The sequence below is a fragment of the Esox lucius genome, chromosome 14 (genome assembly GCF_011004845.1).
Source record: "Esox lucius isolate fEsoLuc1 chromosome 14, fEsoLuc1.pri, whole genome shotgun sequence".
Taxonomy (NCBI): Eukaryota; Metazoa; Chordata; class Actinopteri; order Esociformes; family Esocidae; genus Esox; species Esox lucius.
Genome location: NC_047582.1, coordinates 6,857,180 through 6,884,518, shown reverse-complemented (window position 1 = coordinate 6,884,518; position 27,339 = coordinate 6,857,180). Strand labels below are relative to the sequence as shown.

At 40.3% G+C, this 27,339-nt stretch overlaps 1 protein-coding gene across 1 annotated transcript; it reads left to right on the top strand.

Moving 5' to 3' along the window:
* Window positions 1–26,997, top strand: LOC105026677 (spindlin-Z). The gene is made up of 6 exons (XM_010898279.4): window positions 1–188; window positions 12,785–13,255; window positions 13,816–13,861; window positions 14,451–14,710; window positions 23,264–23,497; window positions 25,924–26,997. The coding sequence occupies exons 2-6, from the start codon at window positions 13,201–13,203 to the stop codon at window positions 26,121–26,123; spliced, it is 795 nt and encodes a 264-aa protein (XP_010896581.1). The 5' UTR covers window positions 1–188; window positions 12,785–13,200; the 3' UTR covers window positions 26,124–26,997.
* The last annotated feature ends 342 nt before the right edge of the window (window positions 26,998–27,339 follow it).

The following is a 27,339-nucleotide window of genomic DNA, read 5'->3' as shown; positions in this document are numbered from 1 at the left end:
TTGCAGGAAGACTGAAGTTACTGCGCCATTGTTTCTCCTCCTGTAACGCTATTTGGCAGAGAAAGGGGAGGGGAACGTTCGGCTGTAGAATCGGTGGTGCCATCAAACGGAGTCTACGACAGTGGAACTGGGGAGAAAGCGGGAGACGAAATGTTTTCATATCTTCCTATAATTTCACAATAAAACGGGTAAGCTATATCAAAACACAAACAGCTGTTCTCAGACAGGAAGCCAACTACAAACAAGGAATGTCTTTCCTCACGCGCGTAGTAGGTCTCCAGGTGTTAAGCAGGCTGTAATGGGGCATTTTCTTATCATTTGAAAATGTTTCTTGTCAACCGGAGTACAGTCCCTCTTTTGTGGGACTGCAACGTTTTGGTACTCGCCTGTGCTGCGGGGATTGTAAATAGTGAGGCAATATGGCTGACATTGCTTGTCCGCTGCAGCCACACTACAAAATGTGTAACGTTGATAGTTAGTCAATTGCTGTTTACAGGGGGCATTGTCTACACTGGAAGACAGTTGTTGTCATGGCCTTAGGAATCGATGATACAATCGCTTCATTCAGAAACATTGTTTGCCTACTGCAGCCATGGTAGCTAGCCAACTAACGTAGGCAGGTTTCGTTAGTTGGGAAATTTTTATTAGTGAAGAAATTAAATGTTTTAACAACATGCCTGGCTATACATTTCAAAAGAATTGTACTTTCAATTGTTCAAGAATACACAAGAGAGTTCATTTTAGACCGGTAGTTATAACCTCGTATCTGAGTCATTCCATTTGATTTCAATACATTTTCGGCCGCACCCCTTTAGAGTTAAACAAAACTTTTACTGTTTGCCCATGAAAGAAAGGTTAGTCAAAAATAAATTGCCCTACACAACTTACCGTCATGTGTACAAATGTTAAAGTTATAACATTTTACTCGACTACTATTATAAACATACCTGACCTAGACAAATGTACGTTTTTTTAATCTACCTGGGATATTCACCATTTGAACTTTCTCGCGGGTCCGGTGAGTTTTCGTTATGCTTTTAGTTTAGTCATGCTCGCTTCACCCACACCGAAGTACCATCTCCCCAGCCTAAACCACCCTGGACAAGCTGGTACTATTTCGGTCCCGTTCAATAATAGAAGAGGAAATAATTCTTGTTGTTGTATACATTTAGTATTATAAACATTGGAGGCAAGATTCAACAAGGTAGCCTACCAGTACCACTTTTAGTAAACAGTACAGTAAATAGTAATGTTCTGTCGTCGGTTTTGCATAGGAAATACATGAGATTTGTTTGTATAGTGAAAAAACTCTGGACAATAGAGTATTCAATCATGTTGTTTGATGCTACCACCTATAAATCAAAATCAAACATGGTTTCCACTGGATTTGGAGTTGATCATGCCTTGTGGTTTCATACTTTCCTGGTGAATGCTTTGTGATTCATTCTATGCCTATATCATCACAATCTTCTACCAAAAAACGTTGCAGTTTAGCAAGCCATGTGCTTTGTAACAGGTGAAGCAATACAATGTGACACTAATACATAGCTGTTGCTAGCCAATTTGTTTAGACCATCACTTGTTAATATATCAATAATATTTTTGTGTGTGTACATATTTTATTTAAATTTTTTTGAAGTAATGTTTTTAGGGTCTGCCAAACATTTGGGTAAAGGGGTTGGCTCTCTGGTCCTGGATTGCCTGGCAATCAAGCTGTAAAGCAAAGGTGGTTTGTTATACACCAGGATATTTTGAAGAAACTCGTAAGCCTCGTTCACATCAGGCATGGCATAAAATTACCCAGGGTTGTAGAATTAGGGAGGGGTGGGAGGTCATATCCCCTCCCCTTATTACAGACAGGTCAATGTGATGCCCTTGGAAAAGAGTGACATTCCTGGGATCCAGTGACCCTGACCCCCCCAATAAACAGTACCAACCTACGCCATTGAAATTACTGTACGGTACCAATCTAAACATCTCAATCAATCTACCCAAACATCACAATCAATCCTCCCCATCTTCATAATCAGTATCGCAAAGATGGAGGAGAGCCTTGTTTTGTTAGCGTCTAGCAAGGCGACAACAAAGAGCTTCTCTCAATTTAGGTTTCATTGTAGTAGATGAAATGTAAACTATGGAGTCATGCAGGCTATATATATATATATATATATAACACAAAATTGTGCTCATAAGTTTGCATACCCTGGCAGAAATTGTGACATTTTGGCATTGAATTTGAAAATGAATGATCATGCACAAAACGGTCTTTTATTTAAGGATAGAGATCATATGAAGCCATTTATTATCACACAGTTGTTTGGCTCCTTTTTAAATCATAATGATAACAGAAATCACCCAAATGGCCCTGATCAAAAGTTTATACACCCTTGAATGTTTGGCCCTGCTTTAGACACACAAGCTGACACACAGGTGAAAATGGAAATTACATGTGAATTTCCCGCACTTGTGGCTTTTTAGTGTCTATGTATAAATAGTCAATTAGTTTGTTAGTTCTCAAGTGGATGCAGTGAGCAGGCTAGATACTGAGCCATAGGGAGCAGAAAAGAACTGCCAAAAGACCTTTGTAAAAAGGTAATGTTACTTTATAAAGATGGAAAAGGATATAAAAAGATATCCAAAGCCTTGTAAATGCCAGTCAGTACTTTTCAATCACTTAAGAAGTGAAAAATTAGGGGGATGTCTTGATACCAAGCCACGGTCATGAAGACCAAGAAAGATTTCAGCCAAAACTGCCAGAAGAAGTATTTGGGATACAAAGAAATACCCACAGGTAACCTCAGGTAACCTGTCTGCTCTGGAAAAACAGTGTGGTTGTTTCAAGGAGCACAATATGACGATACTTGAACAAAAATGAGCTGCATAGTCAAGTTGCCAGAAAGAAGAATGTACTGTGCCAATGCCACAAAAAAGGATGATTACAATAGGCACACTGTAATTTTGAGTGACGAGACCAAAATCTAGTTTTTTGGTCAAAACCATAAGCGCTATGCTTGGAGAGAGGTCAACAAGGCCTATAGTGAACAGAATACCATCCCCACTGTGATGCATGGTGGTGGCTCACTGATGTTTTGGGGGCATCCGAGCTCAAAAGGCACAGGGAATCTTGTGAAAATTGATGGCAAGATGAATACAGCATGTTTTCAGAAAATACTGGCAGACAATTTGCATTCTTCTGTACGAAAGCTGTGCATGGGACGCTCTTGGACTTTCCAGCACAACAATGACCCTAAGTACAAGGCCAAGTTGACCCTCTAGTGATTACAGCAGAAAAAGGTGAAGGTTCTGGAGTGGCCATCACAGAGTCCTGACCTTAATATCATCGACCCACTCTGGGGAGATTTCAAACGTACGGTTCAATCAAGACAACCAAAAACTTTGCATGACCTGGAAGCATTTTGTCAAAACAAATGGGCAGCTATACCACCTGCAAGAATTCGGGGCCTCATAGACAATTGTTACATGAGACTGGATGCTGTCATTGATGCTAAAGGGGGCAATACACAGCATTAAAAACTAAGGATAGGCAGACTTTTGAACAGGGGTCATGATCGTTTTTTTCTTTGTTGCCATGATTTGTTTTATGATTATGCCATTCTGTTATGACCTACAGTTGAATGTGAATCGCATAAGAAATAAATGACATGTTTTGCCTGCTTTACAAATGGTACATATTACCAGTTCTCCAAAGGAATGCAAACTTTTGAGCACAACTGTATATACAGTGGATATAAAAAGTATACACACCCCTGTTAAAATGCCAGGTTCTTGTGATGTAAAAGAATGAGACAAAGATAAATCATGTCAGAACCTTTTCCACCTTTTATGTGTCCTATCACGTGAACAATTAAATTAAAAACAAACTGAAATCTTTGAGGAAAAAAAACAACAAAAAACTCTCAATAACCTGGTTGCGTAAGTGTGCACACCCTTAATCTAATACTTTGTTGAAGCACCTTTTGATTTTATTACAGCACTCTGTTTTTTTTGGTAGGAGTCTATTAGCATGGCACATCTTGACGTGGCAATATTTGTCCACGCTTCTTTGCAAAAGCGCTCTAAATCTGTCAGATTGCAAGGTCATCTCCTGTGCACAGCCCTCTTCAGATCACCCCACAGATGTGCAATTGGATTCTGGTCTGGGCCATTCCAAAACATTAATCTTCTTCTGGTGAAGCCATGCTTTTGTGGATTTGGATGTGTGCTTTGGGTTATTGTTGTGCTGAAATGTGAACTTCATCTTCACTTTTCTAACGTACACCTGAAGGTTTTGTGCCAAATTTGCCTGGTATTTGGAACTGTTCATAATTCCCTCCACCCTGACTAAGGCCCCGGTTCCAGCTGAAGGAAAACAGCCCCAAGCATGATGTTGCCACAACCATGTTTCACTGTGGGTATGGTGTTCTTTGGGTGATGTGCAGTGTTGTTTTTGCACCAAACATAACTTTTGGAATTATCAAAAAGTTCAACCTTGGTTTAAGCAGACCATAACACATTTTCCAACATGCTTTTGAGGGGCTTGATGTTTGTTTTTGCAAACTTCACCCTGGCTTGGATGTCTTTCTTTGTAAGAAAAGGCTTCCGTCTTGCCACCCTACCCCATAGCCCATTCATATGAAGAATACGGGAGATTGTTGTCACATGTAGCACACAGCCAGTACTTGCCAGAAATTCCTTCTGTTCCTTTAATATTGCTGTAGTCCTCTTGGAAGCCTCCCTGAACAGTTTTCTTCTTGTCTTTTCATCAGTTTTGGTGGAACATCCAGTTCTTGGTAATGTCTCTGTGCCATATTTGCTCCACTTGACGATGACTGTCTTCACTGTGTTCCATGGTATATCTAATGCTTTGGAAATTATTTTGTACCCTTCTCCTGAATGATATCTTTCAGCATTGAGATCCCTCTGATGCTTTGGAAGCTCTCTGCGGACCATGGCTTTTGCTCTGAGATGCAACTAAGAAAATGTCAGGAAAATCCTATGGGAACTGCTGAACTTTTTGTGATTAGTCACTAAATGATAGCAGGTGTGTAATGGCTTCTATTTAACATGAGTTAAAATGTGATTGGTTAAGTTTGAACACAGCCACAACCCCAGTTTTATGAGGGTGTGCAACCAGGTTATAATAAGGTTTTTATTTTCCCCCCTCGAAGATTTCAGTTTGTTTTTCAATTGAATTGTTCACATTATAGGTCACATTATAAATGGAAAAAGTTCTGACATGATTTATCCTATTCTTTTACACCAGAAAAATCTGGCATTTTAACAGGGGTGTGTAGACCTTTTATAACGTGTGTGTGTGTGTGTGTGTGTGTGTGTGTGTGTGTGTGTGTGTGTGTGTGTGTGTGTGTGTGTGTGTGTGTGTGTGTGTGTGTGTGTGTGTGTGTGTGTGTGTGTGTGTGTGTGTGTGTGTGTGTGTGTGTGTGTGTGTGTGTGTATTATACAGTATCTCACAAAAGTGAGTACACCCCTCACATTTATGTAAATATTTGATTCTTTTAATGTGACAACACTGAAGAAATGACACTTTGCTACAATGTAAAGTAGTGAGTGTACAGCTTTTATAACAGTGTACATTTGCTGTCCCCTCAAAATAACTCAACACACAGCCATTAATGTCTAAACTGCTGGCAACAAAAGTTAGTACACCCCTAAGTGAAAATGTCCAAATTGGGCCCAATTAGCCATTTTTCCTCCCCGGTGTCATGTGACTCAGTTGTGGTCTCAGGTGGGAATGGGGAGCAGTTGTGAAATTTGGTGTCACTCTCTCACACTCCCTCATACTGGTCACTGGAAGTTCAACATGGCACTTCATTGCAAAGAACTCTCTGAGGATCAGAATTGTTTTTTGTTGCTCTACATAAAGATGGCCTAGGCTATGAGAAGATTGCCAAGACTCTGAAACTGAGCAGCAGCACGGTGGCCAAGACCATACAGCGGTTTAACAGGACAGGTTCCACTCAGAACAGGCCTCGCCATGGACGACCAAAGAAGTTGAGTGCACTTGCTCAGCGTCATATCCAGAGGTTGTCTTTGGTAAATAGATGTGAGTGCTGCCAGCATTGCTGCAGAGGTTGAAGGGGTCAGCCTGTCAGTGCTTAGACCATACGCTGCACACTGCATCAAATTGGTCTGCATGACTGTCGTCCGAGAAAGAAGCCTCTTCTAAAGATGATGCACAAGAAAGCCCGCAAACAGTTGCTGAAGACAAGCTGACTAAGGACATGGATTACTGGAACCATGTCATGTGGTCTGATGAGACCAAGATGAACTTATTTGGTTCTGACGGTGTCAAGCGTGTGTGGTGGCAACCAGGTGAGGAGTACAAAGAAAAGTGTCTCTTGCCTACACTCAAGCATGGTGGTGGGAGTGTCATGGTTTGGGGCTGCATGAGTGCTGCTGGCACTGGGGAGCTACTGTTCATTGAGGGAACCATGAATGCCAACATGTACTATGACATACTGAAGCAGAGCATGATCCCCTCCCTTCAGAGACTGGGCCGCAGGGCAGTATTCCAACATGATAACGACCCCAAACACACCTCCAAGACAACGACTGCCTTGCTAAAGGTGAGGGTAAAGGTGATGGACTGGCCAAGCATGTCTCCATACCTATAACCCATTGAGCATCTGTGGGGAATCCTCAAACGGAAGGTGGAGTGGAAGGTCTCTAACATCCACCAGCTCCGTGATGTCGTCATGGAGGATTGAAAGAGGACTCAAGTGGCAACCTGTGAAGCTCTGGTGAACTCCATGCCCAAGAGGGTTAATGCAATGGCATTTGCTATGTTTGTGTTGTTGCCGTAGCTAGTTAGGCCAAATTTTGCAACCCTTGAGGTATATTTTCTCCCAAATTAAGTATGTTTGAAGGCACTGATTTCAATGTTCACACTGACTAAAGCTTGTTAAGAGGCTGAAACTATTAATAACCATGCTGTTGCATATGTGGGACAAATTCTTGCTGCCGCTCGCTTGAAGCAGAAGTCTTTACTGGCAGTTGCAGTGTTAATTCAAACTAACATTGAAAATCCATCAAGTATTTCAACAAAATTAGTCAAGGTATTTAAGTAATCTACAAAAAACCTACAGCACCTGCAAGAAAAACTATTATTGACATGCCCGTTGCCTTGCGTGAAGGGCGTTGTGTTTTGGAGCTGAAACTCCTTGTAAGTTGGTGATTTGGATATTGCACGTTAATACCACCGTTTTGATTATAATTCAGTTAATTGTGGAGCCTTACTTACAAACCAGCATTTTTGAATACCCATTTAAACGTAGTTTGTTGGTGTTGATTGTATTTCAGACCAAAATTTCACATAAAAAAATACTGTGAAAGTTACTTCCTTTTCTGGTTTACTTCCACGTCTCACTTCCCCAAACTTTTGAGTTGGCTTGATGATTATTTAGTCACCTCTCACTTTTGTAAAAACATTTGTAAAAACAATGTGAGATACATTTTATTCATTTGTGTATGAATTCAAATATGCCAGATGCCCTCTGTGAAGTCTGATGGCATTACGTTTGCCTGTTAAACTGAATAACAAAGTCATTTTTTTTATTGTTGTATATCACTTAAAAATATATCTGTTGGCTTATTGTGCTATTTGCATGTGCCAATTGTCATTAAGCTGCCTTATGCCTTATGACTGTGAAATAAATACAATTCACAGCATTTGAAAAAGTAAAGTATACTATATGTGCCTTTTAAGCAAACACATATTAAGCCTGGTCTAGGGCTGAAAATAAATTCCCATGAAGATTCTCCATTAATCCTCGACCTGTGTCACATTTTTCTATTGCTTGAAATCAAGATGGGTTTCTTGTAGGTCTAGCAGATTGGATTTGTGAAAAATAGGTGCCGGAAACAAACTGAGGAAAATTTTCAGAGGTGCTGGATCATTTTCCCGCAGGATCCCGCTCAAATTAATTACTGGCAGTTGCCTACTTAAGCAAAACCATGTAAACACCTGCAAGAGTTTGGGTGGTTTCCATAAGTTAAGTTAAACAGTGAAGTATGTAGTGGCTGAAGAACTAACACCAAAGACATTCAGATACACCTATTTTCTAAAACCTATTATTTTAAGGCATTTTAGCATTTCATGGTCCTGGGGGGTACATACTTAATGTTTTTATTTACCCAACGATGTGCAATAAATATAGTCCATCACTGAACTGATTAATTTGTTGGTCAGTTGGGCTAGTCTGGCTGACACTAAGTTGTGACTTCAGGATTCTGGAAAGGGTGTTTTTGCGTTGTCAATAACATGGGTTGATAATGAAGTTAATGCGTCGCCATTCTGCACAGCAGCGTCTTCAACTGGTTGGATATATCTCAACTTCCAATTGAACAAATCTGGAACGATCTATGTTTTATAAAAGCACTGCCTGTTGATACCAAACTGTCATGTTTACTATTTCTATTGTGTGGGCGTAGTGAACTGATAAGGAGGCTTGGGGTGTTGCGTGTGCCAAAGTAGTAAATTGAAACCAATCAAAACACTCAGACATTTTCGGAGAGATTATTGCTGTGAGATCCAGCTCTCCCTGCGCCATAAATCATGTAGGTCGCATCAGCCAGGTTGTGCAGCTTTGGTGAACAGGGAAGTAGTCTGTATTCAAGGTCAATCAAAGTTGGGCACAACAACAGATCCGATGAGGTGAAGCAGTCTACAATATGTGACAAATATCAGAGTTATGACTAAATGCATGCACTAACAGTAAATTGCTTTGGATGAAATATTCAAAATGACTAAAATGTCAAATATAACATGTTTTTAGATAAATGTTTTACAGCTTACATAATCTTTTTTTAAATTATTTTTTTATCAAACCCAACCCTTGTTCTTTTTTAGTGATCTACAGATCTAGATGTGCTCAAAGTAGATGTGCTCAAAGTAGACCCGCTATATCAAATGTTTGAGTGTTGCAAAAAAAGATGATGGTCAAATCAAAACTTATGGTTAAATAAAGTAATCAAAATCAAATGAAATTACCTTGTATCTTTTTTTTTTTTTTTTTGGGCATGGTATCTAGCTAGAATTCCAGCTTGCTGTAACATTATCTTTCCAACACAACGGTTAGCTTATCTTGCTGCATTGTTTTAAAGTTCCAGTAGGTAGGCCCAGTCCCAAGTTTCCTGTCCAAAGGTCAAATTACTCCTCAAACGTTTCAATGTCAGCGTTCTAGTGTGGTGAGGGCTGGGATTTTGAAAGCTAATTAACAAATGTTTGAAAAAGATCTTGACCAGTTGATAGCAGTTCAGATGATTCAATAAATTCTGCCTTTTGTCATGTCTGGTTTCTCCTAAAACATATAGTTTTACCTGAAATGGCTGTTAATAGCACCTAGACAACTTCACAGCCTGAGCTAAGTGTCAGCATTTTCAGTCAGACCATACACTGTGTGCATGATTATTAGTGAGTATTCTGATAGTATCATTATTTCTATGCACATTTTCCAACTCCAAACCATATAAACTTGAATGCTTATTGGATTGAATCATTTTCAAGTAAATTGTATTGATGTAATGAGGGTGTGGCAACAGTGAATAGCACTTAATATCAAGGTGTGCATGATTATTAGGCAGCTTCATGACCTCAGGTAAAATGGGCCAAAAAAGAGATGACACTGAAAAGTCAAAAATTGTAAAATGCTTTTCAGATGGATGCAACACTCTTGAAATAACTAAACTATTGAGGCGTGACCACCGGACACTCAAATGTTTTGTTGCGAACAGTCAACTGGGGTGCAAAAATGCATGGAGAAGAAAAGATGCAAATTAACTGCAAAAGACTTGAGAATAATTAAACATGAAGCTACCAGGAACCCATTATTCTCCAGTGCCATCATATTTCAGAATTGCAACCTACCTGGAGTGTCCAGAAGTACAAGGTGTCAAGTGCTCAAAGACATGGCCATTGTCAAGTTGGCTGAAAGAAGACCACCACTGAATAAGATTTGAAATGCACACTATAGATTGGGCAAATAAATAACTAAAGACAGATTTTTCAAAGGTTTTATGGACAGGAAATTAGTGACCAGCAAGTTCCACAAATATGCCAGAATAATGACCTGGCCCCCTTCCTCTCCTGACTTAAATCCTATTGAGAATGTGTGGGCTCTTCTCAAATGTGAGATTTACAGTCAGGGAAGACATTACACCTCTTTGAACAGCATTTGGGAGGCTAAAAGTTGTTCGTGAACAAATCAAGAAACTGACAGACTCCATGGATGGAAGGTTCATTGCAGTTATTTAAAAGAAGGGTGGTTATATTGGTCACTGAATATATTTTGTGACCAATATAAGGACAATGTAAGGACAAAAAATGTAATTCATTGTCATTTTGTGTTATTTGTTTTTTATTAGTTGCCTAATAATTCTGCACACCAGTTGTTTTCTAATAATTCTCCACTCTTATGTATTCCCCTGAGAAAGATCAAAATTCACTTTTCCTTTGTTAAAGGTTTGAGGTGCAATTATATTTTGGATTGACTGAGAGCATTGTGTTTGTTCAACAATAAAATAAATCTTGAGGAATACGATTTGCCTAATAATTGTGCACGCAGTGTATAGGCAATTCCAGGTTTATGGAAGTTAGATTGGCGCCCCATAAAAACTGGTGTATCACAGACTTGACCTAACAAAAAAAATAAACAATAAAACTCCAGTATTTGTCTGTAGTGTTCTAACCCTACTGTGTGCAACCCACAAATCAGATCTAAATAATGGCATGTTGGAAGACTTTAGGTAATACTTATTATGGGTGTTAGGCTGCGTGCTTAGGACAAGCTTTTTGAGACTGAGCTACAAGCATGTACCTTTTTAAGTCTAAAATCTGTCTGACATATTTGTCATTTAGAATGTTTTTTAAATGTCAGCACAGGGCATAGCAAATGATTGCCTTAGGAAGGCATAACCATTATTAGTAGCCTGAAGACTATACACAGTCTAACAAAATTGATACAGCTATGTATTGGAATATACTTTTGGAAAATCGATTGAAATATTCCTTTTGACAATATGGCAATATTTCTTTTGTACTAATTGGACCAAAACTTGAAATTATCATTCTATAGCTTATTTTCCTTTAAGTGGGGAGCCAAACATTTTTTGTCCATGACTTAAAAATAAAATACAAAAGTCTCCCGCCCTCACTTGTACCTCTGCAGCGTAGATGGTGAGAAATATGTTTGGAATGTTGAGTTGAAATATCTGATCTAATGTATGGGGCATGTTTTACATTATAGAACACAAACAAAACTCACATTTATTTTGGGATGGACTTTTTTTCCCTCCATATTTTGAAAATGTCTTATCTAAGCAACACAGCGGATCAGCTGGGAGTGGAAAACCAACTTCCATAAGCCATGAAATGTGAAAATACTTTTTCCTGTAGTGGTCAAAATTACATTTCCTACTCAAAAGTCTTTACATTGTCATATAGCTAGATCTGCAGGGGAATTCTAAACATGCTTTCATTTGGACATTTGTTGTGGCTTAGTTTGACCTTCCCTTCAACTGCCCCCATCTTGTGTTGTCTACAAAACAATGTTTTATTTATTATTTTCCTGTAACTGCCCTTTTCTGTTCACTGATCTTATGGTACTTGTTCCTTTTGGATATAGATTGTGAATTGATCACTTTTTTTAATATTCCAATGTTTACAGCAGGTTACTGAATATTAGGAAAAGGGTTTCCATTAAAATAAAAAATGTGGCTAATTAAAGGCAGTTTGTTTTTATCTTGGTTTATGTTTATAGTGACAAGTGATATTTTCTAATAGATAATTATGAATGTGTGAGCACTGGCCAGCCAACACACATCCCTTGATAAGCTGTCCAGTCCAATGGAACTGTTGCTTTTACACTTGAATAGCATAATAATGTGTCTGATCTGTTACAATCCTGCTGTCTTCGGCTAGCGGACTAAATAATGCAAGTCTAATGTCAGAGGTTCTTGTGATCATAGATATTCCAACGTCTCCCGTTTCCCCACTGTTTCTGTTTACCAATACCATACCTGGTTTCCCGGGCAAAAATTAAACCGTACACTTTGCATATTTAATGTTCTGGACTAAAGAAAAAAAAATGCACTTGAGTTGCAATACTCTGGTTACCGTCCTTAAAATCCCTAGTTCTCCAGGAATCCTGATTCTGGGAATTCTCTGACAAGATCTTCTGGAAAACCTGTGAAAGGTTGTAAACTTACTGAAATGTAATACATTAAGCTAAGTTAAGCTCAATAGTCCTATTTGTCCACTTTGAAAATTAATGGCGCAAGTAGTAGTCTGGTGAGAAGTGAGGAGGCTTGTGTTGTCAGTGGGTTCATGGATCAGTCCAGATACTGATGCTGGAATCTTTGATTAAATAATTAATGGCGGATTTGCTTAATGGTTCTTAATAATATCAGTATTTCTATATTTCGGTATCTAATGTTACAAATCGAGAACGCTAAAACAACCCCTTCAACGCTATAACAGATGCGCGGAAATCATGGCTTAGATACTGTACATAACAAAAACACTCATGAAACTATTTTCATCAAGGTTCTCAGTTCTCACTGTTGCCATGACATTCCCACCCCAGTGGGACGGAAGGGGGGTTATTTTAGGCTACATCTAGATATTTTGGCCCGCAGTGTTTGGGGAGCCTGATTTGGTGTGTACTAGATAAACTCAATGTTTTCCTTTCTTTTGAGAAGAAGTAAAAAATTTGACTGTTAAGTGACTCTATCATCACATTTATATCAGCATTTTTGTTTTTGTTTCCAGATTTACCCCGAGTCCTGATGTGGTTGTGAATGGAGACACGGACCTGCCCTGAAGTCTGTCAACATTGAGCCATGGACAAACTGGATTGCATACCATAGATAATCTTCCCCCACCTCAGTTATCTATTTTCCGTGGGTACCGTAGACAGGTCCCGTCCCCCCACTATTTCCCTGTTTCCATTGTCTCAGTTGGTTGCAATTTATAGATTTTTCACTTTCTCACTACTCCTGATCCTCTGATTGGACTCACTGGATTCGATTTTAGATGTATGCCCTCACCATCCTCCATCTCTCTGCTGGGCTGTAAAATAAATCCTTAATGTTTTCATTAGGTTCGTATTTTTACACTCCAGACCTGGTACCGTAGATATTTTCACCCTAGTCCGGCAGCTAAGCTGCTCCCCTACATCCTGATGAATGAAGACCCCGTTCGGGAAGAGTGCAACAGGACAGAGATCCAGAGCTGATGCAGGTTAGTCTGGCTTCAGTTGGGGTCTTTACAGAGGCATGCGTTCCAAATGGCACTTTATTCCATTTATTACTAACTTAGCCTACCGAGGCTTGTTGCTCCTTTGGAAACATAGATCGTCATTGACTCTTCAGCACTCCATTCAGAGCAGTCTTCTCTAGCTCATTTCGCCCCGTATTGGATGGCCTTGTGTCTGTGTCAATCGCCTGCCTTCTGTTCTATGCCACAGGTTTGAAGAGTTAGCATGGTGACTTTGTTCAACTATTGAGTTCAAACTCAAGTAAAATATTTAGCGCTACCTAGTAGGTTCCAGGATGAATCCTGCCTCGTGATGTAAGAAACACCAGGAGGACACCTGGTTTCTGGTCAAACTAAAAGCTCCACAGGCCTTTAGAAAGTAGTGCCATTTAGGACGCATGCACATTTTGTTGTTTGCTGATGATGATGCATGTAACCAGGGATATGTAGTCTACCGATGAGAGCAGAGTAGCGTCTGAAACGATTTTTACTATTCATTTATTAGATAAAAGATTTGACGTTTTTGTTGTTGTTTTTAATCTAAGGGCACGCAGGTGTTTCTGCAAATATGAAGAAAAAGAACTCCCACAAGTAAGCCGGGAATCCTTATACACTCACTATTCTTGCGTTAGCGTAGCCTTTGTGGTTGTGCAGTCATTCAGCAGTCAGCCGTTCTGAACTGCAGACATTTTGTGACATAGGCCTGATGGACAAACTGCAAAAACCATCTGCAGCCTGTTTTTTTTTTTCTTCAAGTAGAGAACAGCAGTGCACTGTTCAAATAAGTGAGTTATTTAGCAGAGTAGTGCCCGCATTTAATGCCTGATATTAGATACTACTCTTTAGTAAGCTGTTGTTGCAAACACGGCTGTGTGGGTGCCAGTACCTTTATTCACACTTCTACATAAAAGCTTAAAGAGTGTAATGTTGACAGATCCCGGGGAGAAATTAAAAAATCTAAACAAAAAATACTCAAGTATCTCCTTTATGTTATACATTTAATCTTATGTAGTAAAGGGTTATATTTTAACCATTCACTATTTATAAAATAGATCCAGCAACGTTTTGGCTAGCAGTATGGATCTAATGGCCGTCAAACGGTTTTCACCATTTTCATTGGCAAAGTGCATGTTTTTCTCTCTCCTGCCACTTTATCGTGGCTATCTTAAACATTGAACAGAAAACACAAGAACAGTCTGGGCCCCACCAAAGCAGTGTCTGCAGAGCCTCGGAGGAACATCGTAGGTTGTCGTATCCAGCACATCTGGAAAGAGGGGAGCTCGACGTCTCAGTCGCAGTGGAAAGGCACAGTGCTCGACCAGGTGCCCGTCAACCCCTCGCTCTACCTCATCAAGTATGACGGCTTCGACTGCGTCTATGGCTTGGAGCTACATAAAGATGAGCGGGTACAAGGCCTCGAGGTGCTCCCTGACCGTCAAGGTATGTCCTCGGTTTGTGTTAATAACGCATCAACATTGTCACCCAGATTTTGGGGATTTATTGCAGTGGCGTGGGCTGAAGTACATATGCACATTTACAAGTACCCAGAATTTTACTTGGTGTTAAAGACATGAGAAGGTTATTTTTGGTGATATTAACATGGTGAAATTGTACTCAAATATGAAGATTCTGATCTGACAGTTAAGAATGTACCATAACCTCATCTTGCAGGGCAGCTTGAAATGTCACCCAAGTGCTTATACAAATGGTACCTTTCGTGTACCTCAAACTAAGGATGCACCAAAACCAGACCGAGTTCAAGTTACGAGAACTTGTATTTGGGTACCTGCCAATACTGAGTACCGATACCAAGTACTCAAAGCTGTACTATCTAGGTTTTTTTTTTTTTACATGTTGTGGTTCTCTACGTTAACTTAGCTTTAACCATTTCTCAATGTGCTCCACTTTATTATATACTTTACCTTATATAATGTATTATTTAAATAGTAATTTGTTTAATTGATATTTTACCACAAATATTTTTTTCTTAAAAAATATAAACAATACACACAACCCTTCGCAGGCTTTTATTTTTAAGGAAAAATACGAAATTCGGAAGTCTTGTTTTTGCTGCCGAATGTATATAATGTTTCACCGCAGATTTTTATTTTGAAGGCAAAATATGAAAACCGGAGGTCTTATTGCTGCTGCCGAATCTCTAATGTTACCTGCATGACGTTAATCCATTGTAGCTATCGAGTTGTGACAGTTAGCTTCTTACTTTGGGTAGACGCTCAGGCGATGGATATCTTTATATCAATGTGACAGCCACTCACTGACCGTTCAAGGCAAACTTGTGCATGCACAAACACAGACCGTTACTGTTCTCTGACCTCACTAGCTAGTTTGATTCTCTGAACTTGCGGGACTGGACTTTCTTGCTCTGCTCTGAAGCTCGTGTGATAGTAAACTGCGCGATTCACTGAATATTTTCATGCTCTGCTCTTTCTTTTTTTCTGTCCGCGGGCTGTCTGGATATTTAATTTCGCTTCTCCAGTGTTGGAGTTAGATTTCGTTGTGTTTCTGCACTGCTAGAATTAGCATACTCCTTGAACTCTGCGCTGTGTTGTGTCTAACGATATATTATCAAATTGCTTGTGTTCAATTTGTTTTCCCTTTCCAACTCTTGACAATTAAGCAGAGCAGAGCTTGCACTCTACTTGTCATTTTGTTGACATCTCCGTCATCCCCCTCTACCAATCTGAGTTCTATGTTCTATACTTGTGCGGCCAGAGGTGATCCATCCATCGAGTTTCACTTGATGTTTCCATGACGAGGTATCGGTGTGTGGTGTCGGCATATTTCTGTGAGAACGAGGATATGAACCCAATATTGGCCCAATACTGGTATTGGTATCAGTGCATCCCTAGCTGAAACGGTTGAAGCGCAGTCACGTGTTGTCATGCAAAGGACCACGATTTTGCATCCGTTGTGGGGCCAAGTGAACTGTCAGTGGAAGAGGCTAAACTGTTAGCCACAGATACTGGTTTCAATGACTCCGTCTAAAATATAATTTCCAATTCCAGTAAATGCCCAGTAACATTGCATATTGTTAGATAGTTTCTTAAAAAAAAAGGTTTTAGCATATTGCCTCTGTATGTTTCATATTATCAGTTACGCTGTTAGCATTATCACACGTAGCCCAATTGAAATACAGCACAGTAGAACAGAAATCCGGATTCCCCTCTTTTAACAAAGACTATTAAAATCTCGGCTTCCCTTGTTTTATTTAAAATATGACAATTCTTGTTCTTATATAATCTTGGTAACCTGTTTTAAGAAAGCAATTTTACGTAAGTTCAGGTAAACAACTTTTTGCTGGACCGTGTAAGCGGAGCCGGCCAAGAAGAGTGAATGTCTCTTAATGAGTGAGTGAGTGACTGACTGACTGACTACCTGTTGTTAAATAGCGTAGTGGTTAGAGACGCGGACTGCCATGCATTCGACCAGGGATCTAAAGTAGGCATTAAGATTTGTTCAGGATAGGCTAAAACTTCACTGGCTACAAGCTTCAGTAGCTACCATTATTGTAAGCCTAAGGTAAAACTGTTTACGGTTATATTAAGATGGACGAACTGCACCGACAAGGGCCAGTCATTATAGGTACTGTATAGCTATTAACTAGCCATATACAGTAATCTCTTTCTAATTTAATGTATTGAATGTAGTGTTGCGATCATGTTATGCCTGTTGGTTAGTAAAACTCTTTACGTTTATATTGCAATGGATGAACTACTCCTACAAGGACCATTTCAATGTACATAGTGTAGTACACATAGCGTAGTGGTTGGCTATTAAACTGTCACTGTTTTCTAAACTAAAGGAACAAACCAGTCATGGAGTGATTGGTGTCATTGTTTTCATTATAGAAAACAATGTCTCTGATATATAACCATATACAGTTGTTTTCAAAAATGTGCGTACCCTTGGAGAATTGGTAATATGCAGTGGGTATAAAGTCTACACACCCCTGTGAAAATGCCAGGTTTTTGTGATGTAAAAGAAAGACAAAGATAAATTATGTCAGAAATGTTTCCACTTTTATTGTGACCTATAATGTGAACAATTCAATTGAAAAACAAACTGAAATCTTCATGGGAAAAATAAAAATAAAACTTACAATATCCTGGTTGCGTAAGTGTGCACACCCTCTTATAACCGGGGATGTGGCTGTGTTCAGAATTAACCAATCATATTCTTCATATGAATTGGGTAGGGTGGCAAGACGGAAGCCTTTTCTTACAAAGAAAAACATCTGAGCCCAGCTGAAGTTTGCCAAAACAAGCATCAAATCCCCCAAAAGCACGTTGGAAAATGTGTTATGGTCTGAGGAAACCAAGGTTGAACTTTTTGGCCATAAATCCAAAAGCTATGTTTGGCGCAAGAACCACACTGCACATCACCCAAAGAACACCATACCCACAGTGAAGCATGGTGGTGGCAGCATCATGCTTGGGGCTGTTTTCCTTCAACTGGAACCAGGGCCTTAGTCAGGGTGGAGGAAATTATGAACAGTTCCAAATACCAGGCAATTTTGGCACAAAACCTTCAGGTATCCGGAAGAAAGCTGAAGATGAGGTTCACCTTTCAGCACGACAACAACCCAAAGCACACATCCAAATCCACAAAAGCATGGCTTCACCAGAAGAAGAAAAACGTTTGCAATGGCCCAGCCAGACCCCAGACTTGAATCCAATTGAACATCTGTGGGGTGATCTGAAGAGGGCTGTGCATAGAAAATGTCCTCGCAATCTGACAGATTTGGAGCGCTTTTGCAAAGAAGAGTGGGCAAATATTACCTCGTCAAGATGTGTCATGCTAATAGACTCCCACCCAAAAAGACTGAAGGCTGTAATAAAAAAAAGGTGCTTCAACAAAGTATTAGTTTAAGGTTGTGCACACTTATGCAACCAGGTTATTTTAAGTTATATATAAAATGTTCTTGACCCTCAAAGATATCAGTTTCTTTTTCAATTGAAATGTTCACGTTATAGATCACATTATTCTGAAGGCAAAATAGGTGGAAAAAGTTCTGACATGATTTATCTTTGTCTCATTCTTTTCATCACAAGAACCTGGCATTTTAACAGGGGTGTGTAGATTCTGTATGTACCATTTGTGAAGAAAACAAGAGTAAGCAGGCAAAACTCGTCTTTTATTTCTTATGGCATTCACATTCCATTGTAGGTCATAACAGAATTGCAGAATCATGAAGCAAAATATAGCAACAAAGATGAACTGACCCCTGTTCAAAAGTCTGCATACCCTTAGTTCTTAATACTGTGTATTGCCCCCTTTAGCATCAATGACAGCGTCAAGTCTTTTGTAATAGTTGTCTATGAGGCCCTGAATTCTTGCAGGTGGTATAGCTGCCCATTCGTCTTGGCAAAATGCCTTCAGGTCATGCAACGTTGTTGGTTGTCTTGCGTGAATCGCACATTTGAGTTCTCCCCAGAGTGGCTTAATGATATTAAGGTAAGGAGACTGTGATGGCCACTCCAGAACCTTCACCCTTTTCTGCTGTAACCCCTGGAGGGTCAACTTGGCCTTGTGCTTAGGGTCATTGTTATGCTGGAAAGTCCAAGTGTGTCCAATGCGCTGCTTTCATACAGAAGAATGCAAATTGTCTGCCAGTATTTTCTGATAAGATGCTGTATTTAGCTTGCCATAAATTTTCACAAGATTCTTGGTGCCTCTAGAGCTCGCACGCCCCCAAAACATCAGTGAGCCACCACCATGCTTCACAGTGGGGATGGTATTCTGTTCACTATAGGCCTTGTTGACCTCTCTCCAAACATAGCGCTTATGGTTTTGACCAAAAAACTAGATTTTGGTCTCGTCACTTGAAATTACAGTGTGCCAGAAGCTGTGAGGTGTGTCAAGTTGTTGTCAGACATATTGTAACCATCCTTTTTTGTGGCATTGGCGCAGTAAAGGCTTCTTTCTGGCGACCTGACCATGCAGCTCATTTTTGTTTATGCATCTTCGTATTGTGTTCCTTGAAACTACCACACCGTCTTTTTCCAGAGCGGCCTGTATTTGTATTAAGTATCTAGGGGTCTTGTTCACGAGTGAGGGAAGGATGGAACGGGAGATTGACAGACGGATCGGTGCAGCTTCTGCAGTAATGCAGTCGATGTATCGGTCTGTCGTGGTGAAGAAAGAGCTGAGCCGCAAGGCGAAGCTCTCGATTTACCAGTCAATCTACATTCCTACTCTCACCTATGGTCATGAGCTTTGGGTCATGACCGAAAGGACAAGATCCCGGATACAGGCGGCCGAAATGAGCTTTCTCCGCTGGGTGGCCGGGCGATCCCTTAGAGATAGGGTGAGAAGCTCGGTCACCCGGGAGGAGCTCAGAGTAGAGCCGCTGCTCCTCCACATCGAGAGGGGTCAGCTGAGGTGGCTTGGGCATCTTTTTCGGATGCCTCCGGAACGCCTTCCTGGGAAGGTGTTCCGGTCCCGTCCCACCGGGAGGAGACCCCGGGGAAGACCTAGGACACGCTGGAGGGACTATGTCTCCCGGCTGGCCTGGGAACGCCTCGGTGTCCCCCCGGAAGAGCTAGAGGAAGTGTCTGGGGAGAGGGAAGTCTGGGCATCCCTGCTTAGACTGCTGCCCCCGCGACCCGGCCCCGGATGAAGCGGAAGAAGATGGTATGGTATGGTGGTATGGTATGGCCTGTATTTCTCCTGAGGCTACCAGTGGGTTTTTCTTTCTCTAACTCTAACAATTCTTCTGGCAGTTTTGGCTGAAATCTTTCTTCGTCTACCTGACCTTGGCTTGGAATCTGGGGATCCCTGAATTATCCACTTTTTAATAAGTGATTGAACAGTAATGACTGGCATTTGCAAGACTTTGGATATCTTTTTATATCCTTTTTCATCTTTGTAAAGATCCATTACCTTGTTACGCAGGTCTTTTGACAGTTCTTTTCTGCTCCCCTTGGCTCAGTATCTAGCATGCAATACTTATGTCATGCAATAAAATGCAAATTAATTATTTAAAAATCATACAATGTGATTTTCTAGATTTTTGTTTTAGATTCCGTCTCTTGAAGTGTACCTATGATAAAAATTACAGACCTCTACAGGCCAAATATTCAAGGGTATGTGAACTTACTTGATCAGGGCCATTTGGGTGGTTTCTGTTATGATTATGATTTTAAAATAAACTGTGTGATAATAAATGGATAGGATCAATATCCTCAAATAAAAGACTGTTTTTTGCATGATCAGTCATTTTCTTAATCAATGCCAAAATTTCACTTCCCTGCCCGAGTATGCAAACTTGTGAGCACAACTGTAGCTATTAGCTAGCCATCTACAGTAGTCTGTTTCTCATTTATCGTCTTGAATGTAGTTTTGCCGTTGTTGGTTTGGATGTTAATAGATAATTTAGGGAACTAGTTTTGAGAACCATGCTGGCTACATGCTAGCGTAGTGGTTAGGGAAGTGGACTGCCACGCAGTCGACTGGGTTTGATCCACAGACCAAACAAAGTAGGAATTAGGATTTCTTCAGGATAGGCTAAAACTTTTCTGGAGACAACCTTCAGTGTTACATTATAGTAAGCCTAAAGTAAAACTGTTTATATTTATGTTGCGATGGACGAACCACACCGACCATTTCGGAGTCATTGTGTTGCGATCCTATTATACCTGTTCTTGGTTTGGATGTTAATAGGTAATGTAGAGAACTAGTTTCGAGAACCATGGTGTTTTTACTAATTGGGATTCTCCGGGACAGTCCTTGATTGGTTCAAATATTATCTAGATGGCCGGAGTTACTTTGTCACCATTGGTAATCATGAATCTGATAGGGTGCCTATGACATGCCGAGTTTCCCAGGGATCAGTTCTCAGACCACTTCTTTTCAATCTCTATATGCTACCTCTTGGCCGAAATCTACAGAACAACAACCTTAACCACCACAGCTATGCCGATGATATTCAAATATATGTGGCTCTCGAACCGTATGACAACAGCTCAATAGACTCTGTGTCACTGTATATAGCACATAAATACCTGGATGAACCAAAATTGTCTACAATTAAACCAAGATAAAACAGGGATTATTGTTTTTGTCAACAAAAATAAAAGAACACATTTTAGTAAAGAGCTGGATTCTCAGGCCCTTAAAACCAGGGATCATGTGCGTAATCTCGGTGTTCTGATAGACTCAACAGTCATCTCAAAAAGGTTTTGAAATCAATTTTAAAATACAGGTTAAAAACACTTCTTTCTTCACGCGCCTATGACTTAGCACTTAAACTTAACCGCACAGTTTCGCCTTACAGCTTTTATAGCTTTCTGTGTTTTTATACTGTTTTTATTTTCTTATTCAATTTCTATTATTATGATGTTGTTCTGATGTTTTCATTTTAGTATTTGTTTTTATGCTATTGTATTTTTATATTTTTTCTTTGTAAAGCACATTGAATTGCTTCCATGTATGATTTGTGCTATTCTGCTCCGGAAAAAATTCATAGACCACTGCACAAAAGTCAAAGTAAGGTTTTGAGTGAGGAACAGAAGGGTTAAAATTAAGAGACCACTGCAAATTGAACGCATCTATTCCTCACTCAAAACCTTTCTTTTCAACTTTTTGGGAAAGGAAAGAAAAAGGTGCAGTGGTCTTACATTTTTTTCCAGAGCTGTATAAATAAGCTTGCTTGCTACACACGTATAACATGCAACAACACCCGCTGTTTAAGTAGCATATGGGTTAAAGACAATCTGTCACGTAGGACAACGCATATCGAATCCAGCCTGCACAACAACATTCAGTCCTTCTAATTGTTTGTCGGCTGAACTAGGCTTTCCTGGTTTCTTGTTTTATTACAGCTGTGCTGATCTACAGTACTTAGCAATCGCCACGGACCTATAGCCACAGAACAGTCATGAAAAGGTTGTTCACTGCTCCCTCTCATTTACAATTTCTTTATTAACTTACAACTTGTATGCGCCTCATGGGAAGAGGAAAAACTATCATAGAACAAACAAGCCGACCAGGTCTGTCAAATGAATCAGACAACCCCTGTAGAAGAATCTGTTTCCATTTATTGTTTTGTTTGCAGAAGAAAATGTGGACTGTTGTAGCAAGTAGGCATTGATTTTATATTTCCCTTATGTTGCACATTTCTTTTAGCTTAGCAGCGATGGTTTTGTCGTGGGACAGTGCCACCCAGGTTAAATGAATGCAGTGAAATCAGGGATTTACTGATGGTGATAATGTTGTTCAATACATTTTTATTTTTAATCAGCCATTATTTAACAAGGTAAGTTGATGTTGAAACTATTATCATTTTCAATGAGGACCTGCTTGAAGGCGTTCAGTGTCAAGATGACAACACAGGACCACATTTGTGGTGAATTTCATGCATCTGTGTACAATTCAGGCGATGCAGCTGTATTTTCCTTTAGCTTGTTAGCTTGGTTTACTGGATCTAGCTGCTGATGATTATAGCCAGCTTATCCTCAGCTGACCAGATGCAATACCAGGTCTACTGTGATGCTGTCTGCATCTATAACTAAGCTCATTTTAGTTATTTTTGGCCAACTGCACTTACACAATCCGCCAAATATACATTTAGGTTTGGAGGTTTCAGCAAGTATATTGACAGTGGCATACTTAAATGGGTGTTGACCAGATCCTCTAAGAGTGACCAGACCGAGATGTCTGCTGGAACACTTACCATTGGTGCTGCAGATGATAAGCAGTGAGCTGAGGTAGAGGTGGCATATACCTATTAGTCGGGTGCTGTGCATGTAGCTAGAGCCATGTAACTCTAGTGTAAAGTTCACTTTAGTTGGTGTACAGGTCACTCTAGTTGGTGTAAAGATCAAATTAGTGTCCGTCTTTATAATAAGAAGTTAGTGTACCTTTGACAAGTAATCCTTTCCCTGGCTTGAGCAGCCCAAGCCAGGGAACTGTAAGTGATCATTGTCATGGTATACTCTCCCTATCCAACATGCTTGTTTGTTTCTGTCCCAGCCTCAGCACGCATCAGCGACCTCAACCTGGCCGACACCATGATTGGGAAGGCTGTGGAGCACATGTTTGAGACTGAGGATGGAACTAAAGACGAATGGAGGGGAATGGTTCTGGCCCGAGCTCCCATCATGAACACCTGGTTCTTCATCACATACGAGAAGGACCCCGTCCTCTACATGTATCAGCTCCTGGATGACTACAAGGAGGGAGACCTGAGGATCATGCCTGATTCAAGTGAGTATACTCCTTCAAGTTAGGCACTTTTCAGATGAACACTTTAAATATGTTCCGAAACCACTAGCTAATGTCTGTCTACAGTCTCCCATAGAAGTAATGAAGTATTCACATTATAAACGCAGTTCTGCCTTACGTTTGTGCAAATGTTCTTAGGTAAAATTAGCAAAAAAGTGTTCTAGCAACCTTTTTATCTACCAATACTCCAATCGCTAGGCTGCTCTGACTGATAAGCAATCCGCAGTCCAACATGCTACCATATGATACAGTTGTGCCCAAAAGTTTCCATACCCTTGGAGAACTGATAATATATGTACCATTTGTAAAGAAAACATGAGTGAGCAGGCAAAACACGTCTTTTATTTTTTATGGGATTCACATTCAACTATAGGTCCTAAAAGAATGGCACAATCATAAAAACAAAACATGGCAACAAAGAAAGAACGATCATGACCCCTGTTCAAAAGTCTGCATACCCTTAGTTCTTAATACTGTGTATTTCCCCCTTTAGCATCAATGACAGTGTCCAGTGTTTTGTAATAGTTGTCTAGGAGGCCCTGAATTCTTGCAGGTGGTATAGCTGCCCATTCGTTTTGGCAAAATGCCTCCAGGTCATGCAAAGTCTTTGGTCGTCTTGCATGAACTACACATTTGAGATCTCCCCAGAGTGGCTCAATGATATTAAGGTCAGGAGACTATGATGGCCACTCCAGAACCTTCACTTTTTTCTGCTGTAAACACTGGGGGGTCAACTTGGCCTTGTTCATTGTCATGTTGGAAAGTCCAAGTGCGTCCCATATGCAGCTTTCGTACAGAAGACTGCAAATTGTCTGCCGGTATCCAAATTAGTGTGCCAGAAGCTGTGAGGCGTGTCAAGGTGTTGTCAGGCATATTGTATCCTGGCTTTTTGTGGCATTGGCACAGTAAAAGCTTCTTTCTGGCACCTCGACCATGCAGCTCATTTTTTTTCAAGTATCGTCGTATTGTGCTCCTTGAAACTACCACACCGTCTTTTTCCAGAGCGGCCTGTATTTCTCCTGAGCTTACCTGTGGGTTATTCTTTGTATCCCGAACAATTTTTCTGGCAGTTTTGGCTGATATCCTTCTTGGTCTGCCTGACCTTGGCTTGGTATCAAAGGATCCCAAAAATGTCCACTTCTTAATAAATTATTGAACAGTCCTGAATGGCATTTGCAAGGCTTTGGATATCTTTTTATATACTTTTCAACTTTTCAAAGTTCTATTACCTTGTTACACAGGTCTTCTGACAGTTCTTTTCTGCTCCCCATTGCTCAGTATCTAGCCTGCTCAGTGCATCCAAGTGAGAGCTAACAAACTCATTGACTATTTATACACAGACTCTAATTGCAATTTAAAAAGTCACAGGTGTGGGAAATTCCCCTTGTGTGTCTGTAACAAGGCCAAACATTCATGGGAATGTAAACTTTTGACCTGGGTAATTTGGGTGATTTCTGTTATCATTATGATTTAAAAAGGAGCCAAACAACTGTGATAATAAAAATGGCTTCATATGATCACTATCCTTAAATAAAAGACAGTTGTTTTTGCAGGAGATGGCCCTGTGCTTTGTCCAAGCGTATGTCAACAGCCCGGTCCAAATCTCCCAGGGGTTGCCTTGACCCCATAAGCAATGGGACTGAAATTGAGAAAAGTTGCAGTTTAATTCCAATACAAAATAATTCACTTCCCCTAAAAGCATTATGGTTATGCATACAGTAATTCTGAGTTTTTGGGATATATATTTGCTTTAATCCCTTCAGGATGTTAACCATTGATATCACATTGTGATAACCACAATTATTCATTTTAGTTACATTCTAAAAGAAAAATAATGTGTTTAATGTATTTTGGACATCAGATCGGCGGCCATTATAGTCAAATCCTTCTTTCCTTGTAGTCCCATTATTTCCTGGAACAGGAGAAGGCCAACATCAACCTTCCCTTCCAAGCATTATCCAGGCTACCTTTGTCCATAGTAGCAGCCTATGAAGTCCCTGGAAGTTGTAGCTTTCTAAGTAAAACTACTCTAATATGTGGAGAGTGGGCTCACAATCCCTGCTCTTCAAGCACATTGACCCTTGTAAGACTGTTGGCCCGGACAGCCCCCCTAACCTCATCCTCAGAGCAGGCACTGATTAACTACTGAGTGTTCACTCAGTATTCAACCTCTTCTAATATCCCTGAAATGTCATCCTATATTCGAATATGAATGTGGGTTTCCCTGATTTGCAACAACTATCAGACAGCCTTTCCATTTGGTTCTAGAATTCTGTTCCTTGGGTACTGTGATTTGCACCATGCTAATTGGAATAGTATATTAACCCAGTAGATTACCATCTGGACTATTGATGAATCAGTCACTTACTACAAATAAGGGTTAAGATGTTATTTTTGTTGTCTCCCAGATGATTCTCCACCTGCGGAGCGAGAGCCAGGGGAGGTGGTGGACAGTCTTGTAGGGAAACAGGTGGAGTATGCAAAAGAGGATGGTTCCAAACGAACTGGCATGGTCATCCACCAAGTGGAGGCCAAACCCTCTGTCTACTTTATCAAGTTCGACGACGACTTCCATATCTACGTCTACGACTTAGTCAAGACCTCCTAAGGGCCGCATTTGAGCCCTTCACCTTTTTTGCGCTACCAAGCCGAGGCAAGGTTCTGTGGGCCGGCCTGGTTGCACATTAGTCCAATGTAGCCGAAAACAGTTATTCAAATGAAATTTATCAGAGCAAGCAAAGTTGGTTTGGGTTGGGCAGTGATGTAAACATTGTGCTGGGTTGTTGTGTCCAGTGGAGAGCAGGTCTGTCAGGGGACTTTACCATGGATGTGGAAGTCATCACCATCACTATAAGGAATCTTATCGAACAACATTGCCAAAATGTCTTTTGAACGTTTCATGAAACAATACCTTCTTTGAGATGTGTCGGACGGACAGCTGAATTGGATTACTTAATTAAAGCGTTTGGATTGCTCTGGTGAGAGGAAGGCGGCACTGTGCAACTGTTCACTTAATTATTGGTCACTGAACTTGTGGCTGTGAACAATAGCTGTTCTGTTTACTGGCATGTCCTATAAAAAGAGTGATCTTAAAGGGACTGTCGAGAGCTTTTGTATAATTTCAGCCACTAGTTTTGAAAGTTGTGATATCCAGGAAATATGGGTGCCTGTCTTTTGTGTAATATGTCATCCATTTTGTATTTGTTACATCTTACTACAACAATGAAATATATGTATATGTTACACATATGTTACCAGTTTGTTGTGCTGAAGATCTGAGAGTGCATCTTTAAGCCTACCTTGTCTCAATCCCTTTTGTAAGGGGACAGCGGGGAATATACACACGTACACACACACACACACACACACACACACACAGTGGAGAGAACTGAAAGCATGTATTCTATAATTTGTATCATAGGTACTCTTCAACTGTGAGTGATGGAATCTAAAACAAAAATCCAGAAAATCGCATGTATGTAATTAATTTGTATTTTATTGCATGACATAAGTATTTGATACATCAGAAAAGCAGAACTTAATATTTGGTACAGAAACCTTTGTTTGCAATTACAGAGATCCTACGTTTCCTGTAGTTCTTGACCAGGTTTGCACACACTGCAGTAGAGATTTTGGCCCACTCCTCCATACAGACCTTCTCCAGATCCTTCAGTTTTCGGGGCTGTCACTGGGCAATACGGACTTTCAGCTCTCTCCAAAGATTTTCTATAGGGTTCAGGTCTGGAGACTGGCTAGGCCACTCCAGGACCTTGAGATGCTTCTTACGGAGCCCTTCCTTAGTTGCCCTGGCTGTGGGTTTTGGG